Source organism: Suncus etruscus, chromosome 19 (assembly GCF_024139225.1).
Source record: "Suncus etruscus isolate mSunEtr1 chromosome 19, mSunEtr1.pri.cur, whole genome shotgun sequence".
In the NCBI taxonomy this organism is placed as follows: domain Eukaryota; kingdom Metazoa; phylum Chordata; class Mammalia; order Eulipotyphla; family Soricidae; genus Suncus; species Suncus etruscus.
This window is the reverse complement of record NC_064866.1, coordinates 41,201,504-41,228,224: the sequence shown is the minus strand read 5'-3', so window position 1 is coordinate 41,228,224 and position 26,721 is coordinate 41,201,504. Positions and strand designations below refer to the sequence as shown.

The following is a 26,721-nucleotide window of genomic DNA, read 5'->3' as shown; positions in this document are numbered from 1 at the left end:
AATAAATAGGTAAATAAAATGATAATAGTAGTACATGAAGATAAAAAGTAATATATGAAAAATAAACAAGATTTTTTCCCCCTGCCCAGGCACAGTAAATATTGGGGTCATTCAAAAAGGGATTCACATGGCCTAAGATGTATGGGGTTTCTCCGCCCTTGGAGTATATTGTATATATGTCATCCACTATAGACTCTGTTCATGATCCTTTATTCTCCCGGTGGTCCATTTGTGATGTTTGGGAGGCTTCTGGTCCTTCCTGGGTGATATAGTGAGTCCTCTGTATCTAGCAATCTCAGTATTGGCACAGTTACAGGGGTGGGACTTATGATGAAGTCAGTCTTAGTGGTTGTAGAAGTTCTGTTCCATCAATATCATTTTAGTCCATCTTCTGTGGTTGTTGGTCACTAAATCTGGGATGGCACCTAGGATAATGCCTTTCCTTGTGTTTCCAGAAGCCCCATTCCGTTACAATGGTCTCTGCCAGACCTTTGGAACTAGGATCATGGTTGTTGTGCAGGTCGTAGCTCAAACCCTAGGTTAGGGCTTTTTTATTGGTCCCAAGATATATACAGTCTGGTCATGGTTCTAGCAGCCAGTCCTCTGCAAATCGCGTTCTTGGTTTTTGGACCTACCAGCGGGTGACAAGTCTTCTGATTTTGTCTTATCAGTGGCTAGAGGGCCAGGATAACCTACTCTTAAGTCAAGTTGTTCCCCTTCTCCTCGTTGTCAGGATATCATATTAGAGCTGGCACTCGTTGGTGTTCCAGCAGTAATAAGGTTGTCCTGGATGGGGTTTGTTACTTGCAGCTGTTGTGAAGGACTGTGCCATTTCTGTGACTGGGATCCAGGGTTCAAGGTTCGATGGATGGGATCTACTCTCCTGAAGTCTAAGTTGATTCCACATGACATATTTTCAAGGTAGGAGTTATCCCTGTATTGTAAACAACTATGAGTTTCTATCTCTAGTAGATAAAAGCTCTTTTTCATGTGAGAGATTTCCCCTTTTTTTTAGTGTGCCTTTGCAGGGAGAAATGGTGCTACGTTATATTGTTGGTGCATTTGGGGGTGGACAGAGAGGAAAACAAAAACAGGTCACATACCCAAAAAAGATTAAAACAAAACAAAACGAAACAAAACAAAACAAAACCAAAAAAAAAAAGATAGGATTAAAAATGTATGTGCTCACATATGTATATGTGGACCAGAAAATTAACGGAGTATTTAAAGGACCAAAGAGGTGCAAAAGACTACCTTACATTTGGGGAAAGGCAGGTAAAGAGGAGGTGTAATACAAGTCTTATGTTTATGTTGGGAGTACAGGTTTTCCCATTGTCTTTTGGGTTTTTCTTGTAGTGTGTGGGTTCCCAGGCACCTTTCCATCACACCCCCTGACCTTCTTCAGATTGGTGAAAGATTTGTGGCAGGGAGGTCTTGGTAAGAGTTCCTGCATTGGGGCTACTTTTGGGCCTAAGTCCGGTTTCAAGTAGCAGTCCACCTTAGGGGAAGATGGTAGGGGGCACCGCGCAGCATGGGTCCACAGTAGAGATAGCTGCTTTTTCTTGCAGGAAACGAAGTGTGGGTTTGACTGGGTGTCTCTTCGTTTGGGTACTGGGTACTGGTTCATTGAGGTAGGAGGTCAATCTTGATGCCTAATAGATTTAGGACTGAGGGTGAAGAGTGTTAATACAGTGGGAAATATGGATGGGAATGAGGGATGAGGGGGTAGTTGGATTTCCAAAGGGGGGAAAGGGGAAGGTATATGGTAGGAGTAGGAAGAGAAAATACATTAGAAAGGAAGGGAAAAGAGGAAAGAAAGAAAGTAGAGAGAGGAGTAGAGAAGAAATGATAAAAAAAAGTAGTGAGAAGAGAGGAGAGAATAGCAAGGGAGTGTTAGTTTGCTTGAGTGTGTTCGGTGAGTATAGTCTGTAGTTTAAGTCTGTATGTCACGGTTACTGCTTCGGTGATCTGATTGGCCACATGCTTCGATTCCTAAAAGAAGGTATAACCTTGAAATAAAGTGTATGTTAAAGGGTTTTCTCGGGAACATCTCGTAGTACCAGCTAGGTATGGTATCTCATGTGGCATCCAGAGCTGCCATCTTGGTTTGTCCACCCTTTGTATCAAAGGATGCCTGTGGGCAGAAAAGCTGAGAGGTTATTTTAAATATAGTAATATAAGGCATTAAAACATGATGTTATGGGATGATTCCATTGGAGTCAGCGATTTCCCATGGCATTCTTTACCTGTAATCCTGATTGCGATCTCCAAGGGATTATTGTGGACCTTTGTCGTAGAAGGCTGATTACATACCTGTTCTCTCTATGCTGTTGTTTCTGGTGTTGCTGCTATCTTTGTGGTATAATGCAGTCAAGGGTTTGCGTTGTTCCTTTTTTTCATGTATTTTGGGCGCTGCACTCGAGTATATGTTGGCTATTACAGTGTTTAGAGTTTCTACCTTTTAAATCCTCTTATTTGATTGTTGAGTGTTAGATGTGTATAAGACGTATGATCTGGGTGCTTCAGAATAGTGCTATCATTCTGTGTTTATCTTTGGTCTTCTGACTTACTTCGTTTAACATAACATGTTCTAGATCCATCCATGTTGCTGCAAAGTCTGTGATTGTATCATTTCTGACTGCCATGTAATATTCCATTGTATATATGTACCACATCTTAATGATCCATTCATCTTTTGTTGGACATAGAGGTTGGTTCCAAGACTTGGCTATTATACTGAGTGCTGCTATAAATAGTGGGGTGCACACGTATTTTGGAATGAATGTCCTTCCAAGTTGGGGGTATATACCTAGGAGAGCAATTGCTGGGTCAAATGGCAACTCTATTCTGAGTTCTTTGAGCACTCTCCAGACTGTTCTCCATAGGTGTTGGACTAGGGGGCATTCCCACCAGCAGTGGATGAGAGTTCCCTTCATACCACATCCCCGCCTACAGAGATTGTCCCCGTTATTTTTGATGTGAGCCATCCTTACTGGTGTAAGGTGGTATCTCATTGTTGTCTTGATTTGGATCTCTCTGATGATGAGTGAAGGGGAGCATGTTTTCATGTGTTTGTTGGCCATCCTTGTATCTTCCTCAGAGAAGTGTCTATTCATTTCATCTCCCCATTTTTATGGCTTTATTTGGTTTGGGGGGGCTCAGCTTTCTGAGTGCTTTGTATATTCTAGATATCAGTCTTTTGTCTGATATGTCGAGTGAAAAGATTTTTTCCCATTCTGTTAACTGTCTTCTTGCATTAAGTAAGGTTTCTTTCGCCATGCAGAAGCTTTTTAGTTTGATGTAGTCCCATTTGTTTATGTTTGATGCTAAAGTTCTTGCCATTGGTGCTCCATTCTCGAAGACCTTTTTGATATATAGGTCTTCGAGTGTTCTGCCTATTTTGTTCTCGATAAACTTTATAGATTCAGGTCTGATTTCAAGGTCTTTGATCCATTTTGAGTTGACTTTTGTATATGGAGTGAGGTATGGGTCAATTTTTACTTTCGTACATGTGGTTTTCCAGTTGTACCAACACCATTTGTTGAAGAGGCTTTCTTTGTTCCATTTCAAGTTCCTGCCTCTTTTATCAAATATTAGTTGGCTGTATATCTGGGGGTTAATGTCTGGGAATTCTGTCCTGACCCACTGGTCTGAGGTTCTGTGTCTGTTCCAGTACCATGCTGTTTTGATTACTATGGCTTTATAGTATAGTTTCAAGTTAGGTAAAGAGATGCCACCCAGCTTCTTGTGTTTTAGTATTTGTTTGGCTATCCTGGGTCTTTTGTGGTTCCAGATGAATTTTGAGATTGAATGTTCTATTTCTTTAAAGAAGGGTGTTTGAATTTGGATAGGGATTGCATTAAATCTATATAGTAGTTTGGGTAGGATAGTCATTTTGACTATGTTAATTCTACCTATCCATGAGCATGGGATATTCTTCCATTTCTTTAGATCCTCTTCAATTTCTTTCTGAAGTGTTTTGAAGTTTCCCTGGTATAGGTCCTTGACTTCCCTTGTAAGGTTGATTCCTAGGTATCTGATATTTTTAGATACTATTTTGAATGGAATTGTATTTTTAATCTCTCTCTCCTCGACTTTGTTGCTTGTATATAGAAATGCTACTGTCTTTTGTGTATTGATTTTGTATCCAGCTACTTTGCTATATTGGTTGATTATTTTTAGGAGTTTTATTGTGGACTCTTTAGGGTTTTCAATGTATATCATCGTATATCATCATTTCCAACCCAGGGTCCAATACCCAGCAAAACTATCATTCATATGGGAGGGCAGACTAGAAACATTCTCAAACATGAACGAACTTGAACTATTTGTGCAAACTAAGCCGATCTTAAACGACCTACTCAGAGACGAATTACACAATCCAACCCCCCGATTGTAACATCAACCACTCCACACAATACAACTGCACAACAGTCCTCTCTCTCAATAATTTCCCTAAATGTTAACGGACTAAACTCGCCAATAAAAAGACACATAGTAGAGAAATGGGTTAGGAAAAATAAACCAGACTTCTGCTGTCTCCAAGAAACACACCTACAACTACAGGATAAGCACCGGCTTAGAATAAAGGGATGGAAAGTAATTATACAGGCCAATGGAAAACAAAAAAGAGCAGGGACAGCCATTCTTATATCAGACCAAATTGCATTCAATCTCAAGAAAGTGATCAAAGACAAAGACGGTCACTACCTACTGATCAGGGGAACATTAGATCAAGAAGTACTAACTCTGGTCAATATCTATGCACCTAATATTGAGCCAGCAAAATATGTGAGGCAACTGCTCACAAACCTGGAGAAACACATGAAGGGAAATGTGATAATAGTAGGGGACCTCAATACTCCACTATCACCACTAGACAGATCCACCAAACAGAAAAATAGCAAAGCAATAAGAGACCTAAATGAAAAATTAGAAGATCTAAGGCTAATAGACTTATATAGAGCCCTCCATCCCCAGAAAGCAGAATACACATTCTTCTCAAGCCCACATGGATCCTTCTCCAGAAGTGATCATGTCTTAGGACACAAAGCCAACCTATATAAGACCACAAATGTAAGGATCATTAGAAGTACCCTATCAGACCACTATGCAATAGAGGTCAAAATTGACGTCAAGAAGAAACAATGGAGAAAAACTAATACCTGGAGATTAAACAACATGCTGCTCAACAACAGCTGTATCAAAGAACAACTCAAGGAAGAAATAAAAAGATTCCTTGAGACAAATGATAATGAGGAGACAACTTGTCAAAATTTGTGGGACACAGCAAAAGCAGTAATTAGGGGGAAACTCATAGCAATACAGGCCTATGTCAAGAAACAGGAAAACAATAAAATCAACAGTTTAAAAGATCACCTCAAGGAATTGGACCAGCAGCAGCAGAGAAACCCAACCACGTCCAGAAGGCAAGAAATAATAAAAACCAGAGCAGAAATAAACAACATAGAAACTAAGAAAACAATACAAAAAATCAATGAGACCAGGAGTTGTTTTTTCGAAAAAATAAACAAGATAGACAAACCACTGGCAAAACTCACCAAAAAAAAGAGGGAAAACACCCAAATCAGTAGGATCACAAATGAAAGGGGAGAGATTACAATAGAACCCCAAGAAATACAACATATCATGAGATCATATTATGAACAACTATACTCAACTAGGCTAGAGAACCCAGCAGAAATCGACAGATTCCTAGAAAAACGCCATCTTCCAAGACTGGAAAAGGAAGAAATAGAAAGCCTAAATAGACCAATCACCTCAGAGGAAATTGAAGATGTAATTACAAAACTCCCTAAGAACAAAAGTCCAGGCCCAGATGGATTTACAGGTGAATTCTACCAAACATTTCGAGAAGACCTACTACCACTTTTCCATAGGCTCTTCCAAACCATAGAGAAAACTGGAATCCTCCCCAATTCCTTTTATGAGGCCAATATCACACTCATTCCCAAAGATGGCAAAGACACCACCAAAAAAGAAAACTACAGACCAATCTCAGTAATGAACATAGATGCAAAGATACTCAACAAAATCTTAGCAAACCGAATCCAGCACTTCATCAAAAAGATCATACATCATGACCAAGTGGGATTCATACCAGGAATGCAAGGTTGGTTCAACATACGCAAATCAATCAACATTATACATCACATCAACAACAAGAAAGACAAAAACCACATGATCATATCAATCGATGCAGAGAAGGCATTTGACAAAATCCAACACCCTTTCATGTTAAAGACACTCAGCAAAATAGGGTTAGAAGGATCCTTCCTCAAGATAGTTACAGCTATCTATGAAAAACCGACAGCCAACATTATTCTTAATGGCGAGAAACTAGAAGCATTCCCACTAAAATCAGGAACTAGGCAAGGCTGTCCACTCTCTCCGCTCTTATTTAATATAACCTTAGAAGTCCTAGCAATAGCAATCTGACAAGAGAAGGGAATCAAAGGAATCCAAATCGGGAAAGAGGAACACAAACTATCTCTATTTGCAGATGATACAATAACAGAATGTTTTTAAACTATTTTATTCAGCTATTTTTCTGCAGATGGGTGGTTCTAGCAATTTTTCTATGTTTTTAAGGCCTGCAGTAAGCTTCTTGTTACATGTCAATGTTCTGTGAAGATGTTGCTTTTTGTCTATTTACTTATTGAGAAGGAATTCTTCCACTGGAATTCCTAAGGATAAGCATGCATATTTTAAAATGGATTATTGGTGCTGGAGCAATAGCACAGCAGGGAGTCCTGGTAGGGACTAACCCAGGACTGACCCAGGTTCAATTTCTGGCATCCCAAATGGTCTCCCAAGCCAGGAGTGCAAAGCCAGGAGTAAGCCTCGAGTGCCACTAGATGTGGCCCCAAAATGAACTAACTAACTAACTAACTAAATAAATAAATAAATAATAGGGATTGTCAAACTAGTCTCCTAAAAATGTTTATCATTTGTACTTGTACCTTGATAGTTCATATGAGGATTCGTTGGTGAAGGGGGTGTTCTCTTTGTGACTGGGACCCAACTATAAGCATGCTTGTAATAGTGGTGCTTAAATATATATATATATATATATATATATATATATATATATATATATATACATACATACATACAGATATATATACATACATACAGATATATATAGTCTAAAGAATTGAAAACTTAGAATAAATAAATTCAAGAAAGAAACAATATAAAACACTTCATAAATATATTTTAGAAGGAATTTCTTAAAATTTTGGGATAAAAGTCCATAAACATTTATGTCTTTTAGAAGTTACATAGAAGGTATTATACCATACCTACCACCAAGAGCAAAATCCTTCAGTGGAAATCCACTGGATCCCTCTGACCTTTCTGCACACTCCCCTTTTGTCCTCAACCATTGGTAACCTCAATTCTGAGGTCAGAGTCCAAGAGTTTGTTTTTATTGGACCTTGTCTGTTCCCTTGCTTTGTTTTTCATATTTCACATATTGATGAGCTCATCAACTGTGAGTGAGAAATATTTTTTCTCATATCACCATTCACACTTTTTTTCTGATCTTTTAAATAAAAACCATTTTCCCTGGTGTCAGAGGATCATCCATTGTCATTTTGATGTGAATTCTCCTTCTAATCAATGTAGTGAGTATTTTTTATGTGCTGGTTGGCCCTTTCTCCGTCTTCTTTGGTTAACTCTCCAACTCTTCTCCTTTTTTGATAGAGTTGTTCCTTATGTTATTGCTGAGTTCTGTTAATTCTTATATATCTTAGCTATTAGCCCTTAATAAAATCATTTACGTGCAAATATGTTCTCCCATTTCATTTAGTATTAGGGTTTTTTTAGTGTTTATTTGTTTTGCAGTTCAGGAGAACCTTTTAATATAATTCTACTTGCATGATTTTGTCACTATTTTTTACTAATAGAATCTAATCTAGAGCTTGCTCATATTTTTCTGTTATTTCTGTAATTCTGTCGTCTGTATTGCTGGCCTCTGTGGCCTACCTCTTAATCCCAATAGCTCAGCATTTCTTTTGGGCCAACCTTTGTTCTCTGACCACGTTTGAGAACTGATGCTTTGCTGCCCTCTGCCTGGGCACAGGCGAGGTACCAAAGAGAAAGCTATCAAGCCAGAAGTTACCCAAACCGGTTGATGCTCCCTTTTTATATCTTACTATTTCTCATCCCCAGTGTTTCCATTACCTATTGACTGACTCCCTCTTTGGTGGGCAATATTTAAAAGGACAAATTAAATCAATCATATTAGCAGGTGTCTCTCCTTTTCCCTCTCTTTCCTCATTGCCAGATATATCTACACGGATGCTCAGATCCCTTAACATGTTTTCTTTATTTAAATCTTTTCATCTTGCCATTCTCTATTTAGGGAGGGTTCTTGTTTCACTGTCCATAATTCCATTTTGTGCAGCAACAGTTTTCTAAATATCTTGTAGTTCTAAGCCTCGAATATTATAATCACAAAGTATTTGGTGATTGGTAGCTGTTGTGGGCTTGTTATGAGTAGTGAGACTTAGTTTTCAGGTTTTGGCTCTGGTCTGGCTGACAGGTCTGCTTTGAGCTCCGTGTGAGTAGGCAGCGAATGCTTTCTGGAAGGCTTTGCTTTAGAGCAGGGGCAAGGAGCAGAGGGAGAAAAGCAGCTTTCCACACCCCACTCCCATCTGCTGACAGCTAAAATTAGGAGGACTTTCCCTAGATTATGGCAGAGATTTTTTTTTGCCTACATGCCATCTAGTGTACAAATTGATATACCAGTAACTATAAAGTTTCAGATAAGCAAATTTATATTAAAATTTTTATACTCAGGGCTGGCGAGGTGGCGCTAGAGGTAAGGTGTCTGCCTTGCAAGTGCTAGCCAAGGAAAGGACCATGGTTCGATCCCCCGGTGTCCCATATGGTCCCCCCAAGCCAGGGGCAATTTCTGAGCGCATAGCCAGGAGTAACCCCTGAGTATCTAACGGGTGTGGCCCGAAAAACCAAAAAAAAAAAAAAAAAAGCAATTGGTGAGTATTTAAAAAAAATTTTTTTTATACTCAAAAAAAGTAATCATTATGGTTTCCTTAACTTTTCATGTTCAGGGCTGAAATTGAGCCAACTTTTCCCTTTATTAGCTTGTCTGCGTTAAATGGGATCAGTGTACTTTCCTTATTCTCCTGTGAATAGCTGAAAAATAAAATTATTATGTCTGTCAATTAATTAATATATCCGTACTGTATGTTAGTGAAGTCTCATGGAGTTATTTTTAATCTTATTTTTTATTAGCTGATTTTGCAATATGTGTTGTTCACGTGCCACAAGGGGGCAGCATTGCCGCTATTGTCTTTTTAAACTTTGCGAGCCATGACAGCTCCCCTCTACTTCTTTCAAACATTTCATTTCTGGCTGTGCCTTCCTGACCGAATATGGGTATAGGAAAGTTTGAGGGTATGTTTAGTGGATGTACAGTAGGAGAGAAAGATGCATCTTAACTGCTGGCAAATATTTTTCTTCTGTTTCATTCTATTTGGAGTGGGAGAATTTTGGCCACACTCAGGGCTACAGATCACTTTAGATTCAATCTCAGGTGAGTCTATGTCGTGCTTTCGAGACCAAACCAGTGTCAACCACAATTAGATCCTTACATCTTGAATTATCTCTCTGGGTCAGATTTAGTTCACCATAAAGGTGTGAGAGATGAGAAAGATGAGTTTGTATACTTAGGCCACTTACCTACGTAAATCCCAACATAATTTTTTAAATGATAGATTTTTGTTTTAATGAGGTAAAAATAAATGGTGTCACTTTTGTTGTTTTCATTGCTGCTGCATTGCTGAGGCGGTTTCTCACCCAGCAGAGCTTGAGGGCCTTGTTCTTTTTGACTTCAATATGTACACATATAAGCCAAGTACTCAGCCCACTAATTATTTCTTCCTTCTTTTTTCTTATTGTGGGTTTCAGAGGGTAGAATAAAGTGCCTTCTTTATTTGTTTTTGTTTTTGTTTTTACAAGTCTTTCACAGTTGTATTTCAGTTACATAGTGACAGTGAATTAGGGCCGTTTCCATCACAAGTGTTGACCTCCCTCCACTGTATTTCACAGCATGTACCCCATACCTTCACCCTTAGCACTCTATACTGCTAGAATAAGATCCATTCTGTTTATAGATTGTTATAGTTTGGGTCTCTTGATTCTGCTGTCTTTGATATCGGTTTTGGTAATTAGGGCTGACCATTTTTTATTTTCACTTTATGCTCTATGAGACCGTTTGGCCCCTGGGTCTCGTCCACTCTCTTTTTCTTTTTTTCTTTTTCTCAGTTTATAGGAAGACATATAATTGTGAGGCAGAACTAGATGTTACATGTTCTTTGGCTCTGGTAAAAAAAAAAATTAAAAGATGGGGACCCTATAAATATAAATAAAATTAAAAAAAATTGGGGGCCACACCCATTTGATGCTCAGGGGTTACTCCTGGCTAAGCGCTCAGAAATCGCCCCTGGCTTCAAAAGACCATATGGGACACTGGGGGATTAAACCATGATCCTTCCTTGGCTAGCACTTGCAAGTCTGACACTTTCCCTCACTTGCCCCAAAATAAAATTTAAAAAAAAACGGAAAAGAAGAAAGTAATGGGGGCATATATGGCAAGTGGTTGTTTTTTTGTTTTGTTTTCTTTTTGCATAGGCTCAATAAATGTTGGAAAACTAGAAAAAAATTTCCTTGGCCTACAAGATTCAGGGTGTCTCTAACCTTTGAAATCTAGTGTCATGAGACTGACTATAGGCTCCGGGAATGTTAGTTGTCAAACCCCAAGGTCTTTCTTTATGGACCCAGGCAAAGTTCTGTTCAGTTGTGATTGTCAGAGTCATTCTTCTATAATTAGATATCTTAGGTTTTGCACAGATCTTAGGGCAGAGCCTAGGATAAAGTCTTTCTTTATGATCCTAGGAAAAGTTCTGATCCTTCTCTGTGTAGTCAGTCTTCTTTAATTAGTGATCTTGTTTTTTGCACAAATCCTAGGACAAAGGGTCTTCTGGTTTCATCTCACCATTAGATGATGAGGTAGAGCAAACTGCCTTTAAATCAGTGGTCTCAAACTCAATTTACATGGGGGCCGCAGGAGGCAAAGTTGGGGTAAGACAGGGCCGCATAAGGGATTTCACAAAAAAAAAGTCCTCAAACATCATTATAGAGTGTTTTAATTATTTCTTCTGAACATGAAAAGAACATTGAGTGAAGATCATGAACAGTTCTTCTGAACATGGCATCTTTTGCCTATTCCTTGCTGCCAGAGACTTGACAGTGCTTTTCTCACAAAAGCTTTAGAGAGGAAGCAGTTGAGACCCTCAGTAAGGCTTGAAGATGATCATCATTAAGTCTAAACCTGTACTTTGACTTATTGAAGTTCAATGTGGAGAATAAATTTTCACACAAATATGTGCTCCCAAAAAGGCACATGGTGCACTTGAACATTTGGGAAAGCTCAGGGAAGCTGGGGGCAATTCTCTCAAAAATTGCCCATGCATGTCTGCTTTTCCACTAATCTCCTTGAACTTGGCTTTGAGATCAGAGTTGCATTGCAGATCAATGAGCTCCATTTGAAGCACATAACTTACGCATCTAGAGTACTAAGCAATATGGTAATGAGCACTATAGTAGAGTTTTACCCCACTTAATATTGTTCACCATGGCCTGTGCATCAAGGTTTCTTTTCTAAAAGTAAAGTGGCAGCATAGGTGTTGTGATATAATAGTAACCTAGCTTGAAATGAGAGAGAAGAAAGTAAAGAAAAAAATAATAAAGGAAAAAAGATAATAGTAATTTGTAAAAACAAACTATTAACAGGGTCTATCACAAAAGTCTATGGGGTTTTTATTTGCCTATTTCAGTGGTCTCTATGGACCTATGCATTAGATCATACTAGCTGATGTATTCAAAATAGAATTGAATAAAATGGAGTATTTTATCAAGACATTGTCATCTCGAGCACTGGATTTGGAGTCTAATATGATAGAGCACTGAATTGTGAAATTAGGATGTCCATCCTAGATCTCCAACAACGTCTGTGGATAAAGAAGTTGAAGAGTTATTTTATACATAGTAAAATTAAGACATTAAGTGCCCTTTTTCTACTAGCACTTCTCCTGCCTCACTCTGACCTCAAGCAGAAGACTTTCTATAGCAGGGGTCCTCAAACTTTTTAAACAGGGGGCCAGTTCACTGTTCTTCAGACTGTTGGAGGGCCAGATTATAGTAAAAACAAAAATTATGAACAAATTTCTATGCACACTGCATATATCTTATTTAGAAGTGAAGAAACAAAATGGGAATAAATACAGTATGTGGCCCGCGGGCCGTAGTTTGAAGACCCCTGTTCTATAGTGTGAGTTCTTTCACTAGGGAAAGATTTTTTTCATGATTATCTAATGGTTCACAATTGAATTTCAGCTATGCAATATAACCACACTTCTGCCTGCCCTCTTGCCTACCTCTGCGGCAGATATTTTACCTCTGTCTTATACACACTCTTCCCCCGCTTTTTTCCCTTTTGGCACTGTCACTATAGTTAATGTAGGGATACCATGCATATCATGTTACCCCTCTCAGCACCCAATACATGTTCAGTGTGATCTGTTCTAACTATCATTGTCATAATGGACCTTTCTCTACACTAACTGCACAGTTCCCCTACATGTGGTAAGATTTCTAGCATGGACTCATTTTTCTGGTCCTTCTCTCTATTGTCTCTGGATATTTATTTGTCATATCTTACAAATTAGTATGTTTGTTTTGTCTATACCTCTTACTCTGAATCATTTTACTCACCATAATAATCTGTTGCACCATAACTAGGATTTCTATATTTCTAGAGGAAAATCATCAGAAGGCCCCCTAAGATGCCATCTCCTTAGCATGGATTACTGTTTCAAAAACTCCCAAGGAATATTTTACCAGTAGCCCCACTGGGAAGTTTTTTTTCCCCCAATGTGAATGACTGGACAAAATTCCTGAGAAATATCTTTGAGATTCATGTTATAGTATTGACAATATGCTTACTTTACAACAAATATCTAATTGGCCTATAGATGATTCTCCCTGCTGCTGTGTGTATTACTGGCAAATATAGCCTTGATTAAATTTCTCTTTTCCTGTTTGGCTGGAGAATTTCAGCACCAAAATAAGGACACTTAGAAACTACTTTGTTTTCCCTCTGTCTTTAAAACGCCCTTGGTGTTTCTGCTTCTTGAGCATCTCTAAAAATACTTTGAGTGCTTATTAACTCTTACCTCAAAATTTACATAGAAAAAGGTTTGGCCAGGATGTAGATTTGGGCTGTTGAACTTTTACCAGAAAAAGAATTACATCTTATTTAGATATAGTTCATGTCCTTCCTTTTGACCTTTAAACAATGAAACCTTTCCCTTAGAAATAGGAACAGGATAGAGAAACTCCCACTTCTTGCTAATCCCTTATTTTACATCTGAGGCTAGACAGACAGGAACTGCTTTGGGATGTTAAAATTAACCTTCTCTTTGTAACCAAGAACTTCTACTTAATATTAGATCTATTCAGGTCTGCGTCCCACCCTACCCAGGTGAATTGTTTTACTGCTAATCTGTGCTTTGATTTTGAACAATTATCTCATACCTGTGACTAGCAACATACATAATTTAAATCCCCAGTTTTTCTATTAAAGATAGAATATGCTGTTTTTTCCACATAGATTTGTGTGGTCTTTCATCTCTTCATATTCTCATTAGGCACTAGTAGTTTCTTCCTGAATCAGAAGGTGTAGGTATTAAAATTTTCTGTCTCATTTCATTCATTATTCTTATATATTCTCATCATATAATTTGAAATCCTTTAGATATATGTGATATTGATCCATTTTTGGTTACTGGTACTTTGAATTAATGGGTTTTGTTGTTGTGTTTGTGTGTGTATGTGTGTGTGTTTAAGGGATAAATTGTACTCACTCACCTGTTGATCCAGACCTAACTTCTGATCTTCCTTACTCCCCCTTACTTCTCTTTACCTCTTCCCTCTTATATCCAGACTGGTCCGGCTCTCTCCTGCTGTGGTATGGATTATAAATCATGTTATGTCCTGGGCCTTCCTTTTGAATGATTTCAACTGTTTGTGCTTACAAATGCAAGATTGCATTCTACAAAGCTTTAGCTAGAGAATTTTGAGGTAATGGGGTGGTGAGTTATGTAAGTAATAAGTACCTGACATTAGCAAAGAGATTTCCTTATATATTATTCTGGGATGTTGTTCAGCTGTTTAGCTGGTTTCAGTTTTATAATTTTTTTAGAATTCTCTCTGTAATGGTAGTTTATTCCTTTCTTTTTATTATAAACAAATCTTTATTTAAACACCAAATTACAAACATGATTATAGTTGGGTTTCAGCCATAAACAGAACACCCTCCTTCACCAGTGCAACATTCCTGCCACCAATACCCCCATCTCCCTCCATTCCCACCCCTGCCTGTATTCGAGACAGGCATTCTTCTTCTCTCTTTCATTAACTTTGTCATGCAAGTTGTTAGTGTAGCTATTTCCCTAACAGCATTCACCACTCTTTGTGGTGAGCTTCATATTGTAGACTGGTCCTTCCGGCCCTTCACTCTTGTCTCTGAAATTATCACAATAATATTTTTACTTTTTTTTAAAACTTATAGATAAGTGAGACTATTTTGTGTCTATCTCCCTCTGACTTATTTTACTAAGCACAATAGATTCCATGTACATCCATGTATAGGAAATTTTCATGATTTCATCTCTCCTGACTGCTGCCTAATATCCCATTGTATATATGTAGTTGTATAAGCTTTTAACATTCCTTTTTTTTTTTTTGACTTACAGTTACAATATGCTATGGCAGTAAATAAAACATTCAAAAGTGTAGTGTCTTAAAACCATGGGGGTTTTTTTTTTGGGGGGGGGGACAGAATGATAGTACAGAAGGTAGGACATTTGTACTGTATATGACTGACCTAGGTTTAATCTCCAGTATCCCATCTGGTCCTCCACACCTTCCAGGAGTGATCCCTGAAAACCTCCAGGTATGACTTAAAAAAAATTGAAGAGGTATATACATGCAGAACAGTCTAATCTGTAGTCCTACGGGTTGAGCAGGTAAAAAGTACATTTTATGCAGGGGCCATTTACAATTCAAATCAGTGGAAAAGAAGAAGCCATCTAAGTAGATCTAATAACAATTGTCCCAACTAATAAACCAGAGATATCAACTCACAAAATTGTATGTGGGTGCAAAAACATGGCCTGCCTTCTTTAGCTTTGTTTTCCCTTCCCTTCTGTTGGTGTTAGCAAAATGAGTAGGGCACAAAGCATACAGGGATTGCACACACTTGGTTGCAGTATGACAGAAGATATGCTTTTGGGTAATAGTTACAGAGCTAGTACTTAGTACTTATGAGAAATGCAAGGGGCAAGCTCTTGGCCTCTTGCCATCAAGAGGCAAATTAATTACTTTGTCACTTTCAGATTTCTGGCTCTAAAAAAATCTCTTGTTTGTTTGTTTGTTTGTTTGTTTGGGGCCATACCTGGCAGTTCTCAAGGCTTACTCCTGGTTCTGTGTCCAGGGATCACTCCTGTCTATTGGTCCTCTTCACCTTTTTTACCCTACAAATCCCTGTGCTAGGAGGCATCCTTCTGATGTGGACTTCCTTCTCATCTTTCTTCATCCCTGACACCTTCCTTTTAGTTCTAATTCTCTGTAGACCTCTGTTTGCTCTGCTAAATCTGATATTCCTTTCTGGATAGAGGTATATTGTGCTATCTGGCCTTTTTGTCAGATTGAGATACTTTACAGCTGACTGTCTCTGATGTGGAGACTTTGCTCAGGCACGTCTCTCTCTGCAGCAATTCGTTCTTCTTGGCCTTGGGCTACCCAGCACATATCACACCACTCTGTGCCCTTCATTGTGCCAGGTTCTGACTGCTCTGACTCATGCCCTTTTCTTCACATGCTTTTGCTCACTTTATTTGTGTTGGAGCACTGGGTTCTGGGCTTTCATAGCTATGATCAGTCTCTTTACTTTTTATTTGCCTTGCCTTCTTTACTCATTTTGTGAATTGTTTTGAAGAGCACAAAATAGCTTTATGAATGCTTTTGGAGCTGTGAAAGAAATAGAAGGAAAAAAAGATATGCAGAAAAGAGAAATGAAGGAAAAGCAATTAGAGAAAGAACCATAAGCTTTTCCTTTTTCAGTTTTTGTCCATTGTCTCTTCTTTCCTTAAGGATGTCTAGATCATCCTTGGTCTCAGAGTACAGAGAGAGAATGAAAGAAATATAGTGGAGGGATGGTGGAATAAACAGATGATAAATAATGGGAACAGGGGTCAAGGGGGTTCAGGTACCTCAGTACATAAGTGAGGTTAGGAAGGACAGTGCTAAATATCCAAACCAGAGTCAACAATAGTGAAATTATGAGACCCAAACATTAACAACCAAACTTAAAATTTGCCTGTCAAGATAGCAAGACTGGAGGTGGGCGTGGAACTGAGGAGATCAGTAGACACTGGTGAGATCAGTGCTGGAGCATTATATGTTTAAACTCAGCTATGAATAATATTATAAATTACAGCATTTTAATAATATATTTCCACTAAACCATTTCTTGGTAGGCAAAGCAATTAATCAGCCTTGGAGAATTAAAATAGTGGAACTTCTGTCATGTGAATTACACTCATTTGATTAACAGTGTGATTTTTTTTTGTCTCTCCACTTCTCTCAACAGGATGTGAAGGGCTAACAAAACTTGACTTGACTGTAAATTTCATTGGTGAGCTGAGCAGCGTTAAAACCCTCCAGCACAACATCCATCTGAAAGAACTCTTTCTCATGGGCAATCCATGTGCTGATTTTGATGGCTACAGGCAGTTTGTAGTGGCAACTCTTCAACAATTAAGGGTATGCTTATTTTTTAATGAAGAACTATAACAAGAAATGATTATACTTTCTAATTTCATCACATTCTCAGGGAGCATGCTGCATCAGAAGTTGGAACTCTCTCAAAAATTAAAACCAGTTCTTTGACTATTAAACCTTTAAAATTGTTATTAAAGTATTCATGGGTCTTTGAAAAATAAATTTTATACTTTTCCCGTTTCTCATTCAGAGCACAACAAAGCTTGATTGAACTATGTTTTGAGTCCATATCAATGTGATGAAGGACGTTCATCATTACTAAGAACAAACTTAAAGCTTAGCTTTTGAGTTGATTCAATCTAAATGACTTTTTATTACATAGTTTTAAATAACTGTGCTTTCTTAAAATATAATTTTTATCATAGTTTTCTTTTAACGTATCCTCTGTCTGTGGTTCTCAAACTTTAGTGTTTACTGAAATACTTGGATGGTAATTGGTAGGTTTTACATCCAGAGTTTCTGGTGTGTTGCTAGAGCATTGAGAATTTTGTATATTTAATCAGTGGGCTCTCAGATCTGATGCTTATGACCTAGGAATTATGACTCTCTGTATAAGCCCCTGTACTTTAGTTCTGTTATATATATTAGGAACTTTGAAAATGACGAATGTTTTTTAAAAAAACCATCTACTGGAGGATACTATACTTGAGAATGTAATTTTCATGTAATTATAATACCTCTTTTGTTTTGCTTTTGGATCACACCCAGCGGCACTCAGAGTTTACTTCTGGCTCTGTGCTCAGAAATCACCTCTGGCAGTCTCAGGGGACCATATGAAATGCTGGGAGTTGAACCATCATCTGTCCTGGGTTGATCGCATGAAAAGCAAATGTCCTCCTGTTCTGCTATCTCTCCAGTCCCTAATTATAGTAATTCTTGACCCTCATGGAACCTCATGCTTCTGTCAGAAGATATAGGTGCATTGAATTTGTCTTGGGCTTTTGCTTTTTCCTTTTTTTTTTTTGTTTTTTTGTTTTTGTTTTTTGTTTTTGTTTTTTGTTTTGTTTGTTTTTTTTGGGTCACACCCAGCAGGGCTCAGGGATTACTCCTGGCTCTCTGCTCAGAAATATAGCTCCTGGCAGGCACGGGGAACCATATGGGATTCCAGGATTTGAATGACCATCCTTCTGCATGCAAGGCAAACACCCTACCTCCATGTTATCTCTTCGGTTCCAGTCTTGGGCTTTTTCTTCGCTTCTCAGAGACAATTTGTTTTTAGACTGCTGTTATCCATGTAATTAATATTACATACATGTATGATTAACATACAAAAATTTCTGTTAGTGTACAATTTCTAATATAAATTTTTTTATTTTTTTAATCTTTTTTTTTGTTTGTTTGTTTTTTGGGCCACACCTGTTTGATGCTCAGGGGTTACTCCTGGCTAAGCTCAGAAATTGCCCCTGGCTTGGGGGGACCATATGGGATGCCAGGGGATTGAAACGCGATCCGTCCTACGCTAGTGCTTGAAAGGCAGACACCTTACCTCTAGCGCCACCTCACCGACCCCTATAAAATGTTTTAGTAAGAAAGTGAGTGACTCAAGTTTGAATCCAGCTGAGGTCTGTGAGACCAACAAGAGGCAGTGGCCAGAGTTTGGATTAAAAAAGTACCAGATTCAATTGAACTGAGGTACATAAACCCAGATGACAACAGTCTGTAAGTTTTATGTAGTTTTGGGGAAAAACAGCCTCAATTTGAATCCAGCTGAGATGTGTGATACCAGCAAGAACACAGCCATTCCACTTCATTCCATGTCTGTGCATTTGTTCCAGTCAGGGAACTGCACTACAATTCATAATAACAGTACTATACAACAACTTTCACAATGGGAAAACTATGCAGAACCCTACCACACCTTGTGACTGAAGATGCTAGTTCTGGAGATTCAACCAACACCAGCCACCTACATAACATCTCTGGTCAGTACTTTAGAGATAAAATGTTAAGTATATTCAATGAACATACATGATGAAACGAACAGCCCTTAAGATTCAAGAGGATATAAAAGTACAAATCAGAAAACTTCAAACAGTAATATCAGGGCTTAAAAACCCGGTAGGTCAAATAAAAACCTCACTGGAAAGTCTCACCATACATGCAAAGATTTATATATGTTACTCACCAGAGTAACTTCTGCTGGGGACAGAATCAGCAAAGTAGAAGATGAGCTAAATAACACCTCCATACAACAGAAGACATTTGAAAAAAAAATCCTCAAAGAAAATGAACAGATGACAATAGAACTCTGGAATAAATTCAATAAAAACAATAAATTCAATAAAAATCTATGTGGTCCCAAGGATCCAGGAAGAAAACTCTGATGGAGAATCAATAGGTAAGGAATTTCTGAGACATATCTAGGACTACAGAGTGCATGCAATCACATCCTGGATGCCTGAAGAGTACCAGCTAAAAGAGATACAAAGAAAATCAGCCAAGACAAATACTAGTCATATGATAAAAACCATAGATAGAGGTAGAATACTGAAAACAGCAATATTAAAGAGGAAAATAGTATAAAAAGGCCCTATGGCACTATGTTTAGAAAATCCTAAAAGACCATACTGAGAAGCTTCTAGAAACAATAAATGTGTATAGTAAAGTTGCAGGCTACAAAATTAACACAAGAATCCAATATATTTTTATTATAAATAATGAAAAAAGAGACATTAAACAATCCCACTCATAATTGTGTCTCAGAAAGTCAAGTATCTTGGAGTCAATTTAACTGAAGAGGTGAAGGACTTATTTAATGTAAACTACAAAACATAAAATAAACAAACAAACAAAATAAATAAAGTAAAATAAAAATAAATAAAATAAATAAACAAAAAATAAAGGGGTACACAAGGAAATGGGAACATATCAAGCTCATGGATTGGGAGAATTAACATAATTAATATGGAAAATTCTACAAAGCATTGTGTAGATTTAACAAAATCTCTCTAAGGATACCCACACATTTTTCAAATATGTAGATCAAGCACTCCTGAAATTCATTTAGCCCACTGATTGTTAAAGAAACCCTGAGTAAAAAAAAAAAAATCGGAGGCATTGTTTTCCCCAACTTTAAATTGTATTACAAAGCAATGGCTCTTAAAACAGCATTGGCATAAAAACTGATCCTCAGAATAGACTTGAGTATTCAGAAAATGACCCCCAAACATATACAAAGTCATTTAATTTTGATAAAGGGTGAGAAATACAAAATGGAGCAAGGAAAGCCTCTTCAACAAGTGGTGTTGGGATAACTGGTCAGTCACATGAGAAAAAAGTGAACTCAGACCTCTCTTTAACACCACACACAAAGGTCAAATCAAAATGAATTAAATACCTTAATAGGAGACCTGAAGCTATAAGATATATAGAAGAAAACATAGGCAAAACACTCCTTGACATTGAGACTAAAGGCATCTTCAAGGAGGATACACTACTGTCCAAGCAAGTATAAGTAAATATAAATAAACAGGACTACGTTAAACTGAAAAACTTATGCATTTCAAAGAAAACAGTGACTAGGATACAAAGTCTACTTCTGGAATGGGAGAAACTATTCACCCAATACTCATCTGGTAAAGGATTAATATCTAAGACATATAGGCACTGATTAAACTTTACTAGAAAAAAATCTAACCTCAGAAGAAATAAGGAGAAGAAATTAACATATACTTACTCAAAGAAGAAATGCAGATTGCCAAAAGACACATGAAAAAATGCTCCATGTCACTAATCATCAGGGAGATGCAAATCAAAACATCAATGAGGTATCATCTCACACCAGAGAATGGCACACATAACAAAGAACAAGAACAAAAGTAATCAGTGGATGTGGGGAGAAAAGGACTTTCATTTATCACCAGTGGGAATGCAGACTGGTCCAGCCTTTCTGAAAAACAATATGCGTATTTCTCAAAAGCCACAAAATTGAGTTTTCTTATGGTCCAGCAATAACAATCATATGGATATATCCTAGGAACACAAAAATACAGTACAAAAACACCCTCTGTACTCCTATGTTCATCATGGGACTATTTACAACAGACAGAATCTGAAAACAATCCGGGTACCTGGCAACAGATGAATGGCTAAAGAAATTGTGGTATGTCTACACAATGAAATACTATGCAGCTGTTAGAAAATGGAAGTCATGAATTTGCTTATACATGGTTGGACTTGGAGATTATTGGACTGAGTGAAATGAGTCAGAGGGAGAGGGATAAACAGAATAATACCACTCATCTGTGTGCTATAAGAAAATAAAAGTTGTGGTGAGAATATCCAGAGACAATAGAGATGAGGATTAGGAGGACTAGTCCATGGCAGCAAGCTTGCCCCAAAGAGCAGAGTGTGCAGTTAGAGTAAGAAGGGTCTACTATAAAAGTGACATCAAAATGGATTTCAGATCCTCAGGTCATTAGGAGCCTCAGCGTCATTGCTGCCAAGAATGGAAGAGGTCAACTCCACTTTAGCAAAAGAATTTCACTATTTATAGCAACTTTCCAGAAAATCAGAAATATGTGACGTCCCATAGTATATTTCTGATTTTTCTGATTTTCCATAGTAGAATATATTTAAAATCAATACTCTATGGATACGTTTTACTTTAAATCAGTTCTGTGAGAACTTCAGTATATTTTGCTTTTTCTTTCTCTTTTTTTTTTTTTTACAGCACACGTGTGATTATTAATAATAAGCACAGAGACTATCTTTGGGTTACAGGAATCCTAAATGAAGAAAGATACAGAAGGCTATCATGTGTAACTTTAATGGGACCAAAGCTGTAGTAAGGCATATTGTTTGACTTGCATGCTGCCAACCTGGGTTCCATCCCCAGCACTCCATATGGTCTCCCAAACCTGCCGGAAGTGATTCCAGAACACAGCCAGGTGTGGCCCAAAATCAAAGAACAAAAAGCAAATACATTTAAAAAAAGACCTTGTTCATTAAACCTTCCAAGTTCAAATATGATTTTGGCTTTGAAGGAAATGTAGACCGATTTCAGAGATGACCTTACCAAGACTATCATAAATTTAGATTCGATAAAAAGGTCCCTAGAATAAATGCCATAGACACGTGTCATAGTCTGAAATTTATCATCAGTTCTCAGAATGTGATCTTTTGCCTTCTGACTCTAAGGTTACAGGGATGTCATTTGTCATTATCTTTTAGAAACAATAAGGATAGCAAGTAGAAGGTAATATATGTGTGTCTGTGTGTTTGTGTGTCTTACAAGCGAGTATATGTATTTCATTCTGTGTTTCAACTACAGGGAAAAGATCCTCATTACCGTGCTTCCTTTCTAATATTTATCAAAATGCTAATGAAAATTTCTATTTTGACATAATTTATTTTTCCCAATTATTTAGTCTGATTTTAAAAATATCTCAAGAGCTCCATTGTGAAACTCTGCATAAGAAATTAGTTTTATAACCTATATGGAAAAGCTTAAAACTAGTTCATTTTCTCATCAAAGATAAAAAAAATGATAGAACTGATCAAGTTTTTCTGTTTCGCTTTTACTGCAGAAAACAGCATCAATTTTCAGTTTGTCCACAGCAGCCCTGACTCCTTATGACCAAAATATATGTTAAATTATTTCCCTCAAAGCTAGGCATTGTTATTTTGAATTCTAACTTAACTCATCCTGATGATTTTTTACATCTATATTTTACACAGTCATTATGTAGTTTTCCTTTAATTTCTTTTTATATTTTCATTAAAGCACTGTGATTTACAGTTATTTATGCTTGCATTTTAGACATGCAATGTTTCAGCACCAATCCTACCACCACTGTCGACTTCCTTCCACCAATGTTCCCAGGTTCCCTTCTGGTTTTCCTTTTGTGTTGGTTTCCCATTCACACAATAACCAATTGTCACACATTTACTGACTTTACAGCAATGCTGCTATACACTTATAGTTCTGGATGTCAGAAGTCTAAAATTAAGCTGCTACTTTACTTGTGGAGGTTTTATGGGAAATAGTCTTTCCTTGCTTTGCTTTTCCTAAAGATGCCTGCAGCCTTGAGCTTAGTCTTCACAGCAAGCAGGGTAGCATCTTCAACTGTTTCCCTGACTCTGATGCTTCCTCTCCACTCTTCTTTCCATTATAAGGACTGTGAGGGAGAATATGATCCATGCTTCTCTGCCTTTATCTTGACATGGAGTTCTCGTGATTACAGAGGGTCCACTCAGATAATCCAAGATAATCTTCCTGTCTTAAGTTTTTTTTTTTTAAATTATATCTTCAAAGTGCCTTTTATCTAGAAGTTACCCCCAATTTGCCCAAGCACCACATCTCCTGAGTTCTGCCAGGGATCCCTTCTGAGCACAGAACCAGGCAAAGCCCCTAAACACGGTAGCTTGATCTATTCCCCTGCCCCCTGAAAAGTGTACAAACAAACTAAACAATGTTCTATTTACCATATAAGTTATTATTCATGAGAATTAAAATATGGGTTGTCTCGGGAGTCGGGACATGGGCCACAAGTCTGCCTTACACATATTTCTATAAATCTGTCCTTTTATAGAATGAAACTTTGTATGTATATAGATAAATTCTTTTGAGACTTCAGAGTTTAGGTTGGTACTTTTTATTTATTTGCGGGTGGGGGGATTATTCCTGGCTCTGCATTCAGTCATTGGTGGTGGGAAAGTTGCACTGATGAAGGGGGGTGAATGAAATCCAACTACAAATATGTTTGTAACAATGGTGCTTAAATAAAAATATTAGTATAAAAATAAACAATTATTGGGGCCGGTAAGGTGGCGCTAGAGGTAAGGTGTCTGTCTTGCAAGCACTAGCCAAGGAAGGACTGTGACCGCAGATAGATCCCACGGCGTCCCATACGGTACCCCCAAGCCAGAGGCAATTTCTGAGCGCTTTGCCATGAGTAACCCCTGAGCATCAAATGGGTGTGGCCCTAAAAAACAAAAACAAAAGAAACAAAACAAAAAATAAATAAACAATTATTTTAAAAAAGAAATCACTCTTGGAAGGCTCGAGGAACTATATGGGATGCTGGGTATTGAAGCCAGGTCAGCTGCCTGCAAGGCAGATGCTCTCTTCAGTGCTGCTATTGCTCCAGCCCTAGGTTGGTACTTTTATTTAGTATTTTGTTTGGAAAGTCATTGAACTATTATTTTGTAAAATCAGTGACCATACAACTACTAGTAAATTTTGTGTGTCTTGGTATTAAGGGTAGAATATGGCTTTATTTGTAACAGCTAGATTTTGAGTTATATATGAAGCTCTTTTCTGTAATAAATCTGTAGTAAATATTTGGGCCATGTGATCCTTAGACTTTAGAGCTATGGCTTGACTCAAAAACTTTGAAATTTCTTATTTAGTGAGCAATGATAAAATAATATTGGGCCAACATGTGACTCAGCAGTAGATCACAAATCTCTCAGACCACATGTGAATCCCTGAGTTCAATCTATTGTCAGTGAAAAAAATGAATGAATAAATAAATAGGCAGATAATAAAAAATAACATAATGCATTTTGAGTTCCTATTAATAATTGATTTTGACTGTAGGCTTACTTCTTTAATTTTTAGTAAATATACTTTGTCCTGGAGAGTTTCTGATCATCTCCATAATTCTTTATAATTCTACCATAAAGATGCTTATTGCTTTTTATTTTTATTTTATTGCTTTTTAAAATATTCCAATCCAAGTCTACTGACACTGATTCAAAATGTGGCTTTTGAGTAACTGCACCCCATTATTTACTTTTTCTTTTTATACTAGTGGTTGGATGGAAAAGAAATAGAGCGTTCAGAAAGGATTCAAGCATTGCAGAACTTTCCAGAAATTGAGCCACATATCGAAGAGCAAGAAAAAGCCTATTATCTCAAACGGGCCAAAGAAAAGGAAGAGGCTGAGAAGAAAGTACAAGAAGAACATAAAAAGGAAGAAAATAGAAGTCACCATGAGCATCTCAGGCAAGTGAAGCCCAGTGCTTCTCTGTATGTTCATCACTAGGGCTACCTTCCCTTTCGCTTTTATTAAAACCAGCAAGCAATATGTCCAAATCCCAATATGTTTGTAATCTGGCTTCTTAAATGAGTCATGACCTCAATCGCTAAATATAGTAACCTCTTCAATATCTTTATTTAAGCGCCGTGATTAAAAATATGCCTGTATTTGAGACAGGCATATTATTTCTCTCACTCACTACCATTGTCATGATAGTTGTTAGTGTAGGTATTTCTCTAACTGCACTCATCACTCTTTGTGGTAAGCTTTATATCAAGGCCTGGTTCTTCCAGCTCTCATTTCTATTGTCTCTGGATATTATTATATTATAGTACAGTTTTTTAATTTTTCTTAAATCCCACAAGTGAGAGAGACTATTCTGTATATATATATATATATATATATATATATATATATATATATATATATATATATATATCTCCCCCTGACTTATTTCACTCAGCTTAATTGTTTCCATGTTCACCATGCATAGGAAAATTTTATGACATCATTTTTCCCGATGGCTGCATAGTATTCATTGTGTATATGTACCAGTTTCTTTAGCTACTCATCTGTTATTGGGCATCTGGGTTGTTTCCAGATTCTGGCTATTGTAAAGAGAGATGCATTGAATATAGGTGTGCAGAATGCATATTTTTGTATTCTGTGTGTGTTCCTAGGGTATATCCCTAGGAGTGGTATAGCTGGATTGTATGGGAGCTCAATGTCCAGTCTTTTGAGGAATCTCCGTATTGTTTTCCATAAAGGCTGGACTAGACAGCATTCCCACCAGCAGTGAATGAGAGTTCCTTTCTCCCGACATCCCCTCCAACACTGATCTTGTTTTTCTGTGATGTATGCCAGTCTCTTCTCTGTGGCATAACAGTACCTCATTGTTGTTTGGATTTGCATCTCTCTGATGATTAGTGATGTGGAGCATTTTTTCTTCTACCTTTGGCCATTTGTATTTCTTCTTTGAGGATGTGTTTGTTCATTTCTTCTCCCCATTTGTTGATTGGGTTAGATGTTTTTGTTGTTGTTAAGTTCTGTCAGTACCTTGTATATATTAGATATTAGCTCCTTATCTGATGGATATTAGATGAATAGTTTCTCTATTCTGTGAGTGACCTTTGTATCCTCGTCACTATTTCCTTTGAGGTGCAGAAGCTTCTCAGCTTAATAGTGTTCCATTTGTTTATCTCTGCTTCCACTTGTTTGGACAGTGATGTTCCCTCCTTGAAGATGCCTAATTGAGTTGACTGATCTCAATGTCAAGGAGTCTTTTATCCACTCGTTCTTCTATTGAGGTTTTGAGTCCATGTCTGATATCAAGGTTTTTAATCCATTTGTGTTTGACCTTTGTGCACAGGGTTATGTGTAGATCCAACTTTGCTTTTTTTACACGTGGCTGACCAATTGTCCCTACAGCACTTGTTGATGAGTCTTTTCTTGCTCTGTTTTGCCACTTTATCAAATATTAATTGATTATATGTCTGGGGATAATTCTCTGAATTATTGATTGCAATACCATGCTGTTTAATGACTCTAGCTTTTATAGTAAAGTGATGCCTTCCATCTTTGTGTTCCTAAGTGTGCTCTAGCTATTTGTGGGTGTTTATTGTTCCAAATGTATTTCAGGATGTTTGATCCATTTCTTTGAAGAATTGTCATGGGTATCCGTAGGGGAATTGCATTAAATCTGTACAATGCTTTGGAGAGTATTGCCATTTTAATGATGTTAATCCTTCCAATCCATGAACAGGGTATGTATCTCCATTTCCTG

At 37.5% G+C, this 26,721-nt stretch overlaps 1 protein-coding gene across 1 annotated transcript in view; it reads left to right on the top strand.

Annotated features, from left to right (window-relative positions):
• DNAAF11 (dynein axonemal assembly factor 11) overlaps positions 1-26,721 on the top strand; it is a 133,850-nt gene that overhangs the window by 16,478 nt on the left and 90,651 nt on the right. The window contains exons 4-5 of the mRNA XM_049765628.1: positions 16,763-16,935; positions 24,711-24,920. Coding sequence (XP_049621585.1) covers positions 16,763-16,935; positions 24,711-24,920 — 383 coding nt within the window. The remainder of the gene's footprint in view (positions 1-16,762; positions 16,936-24,710; positions 24,921-26,721) is intronic.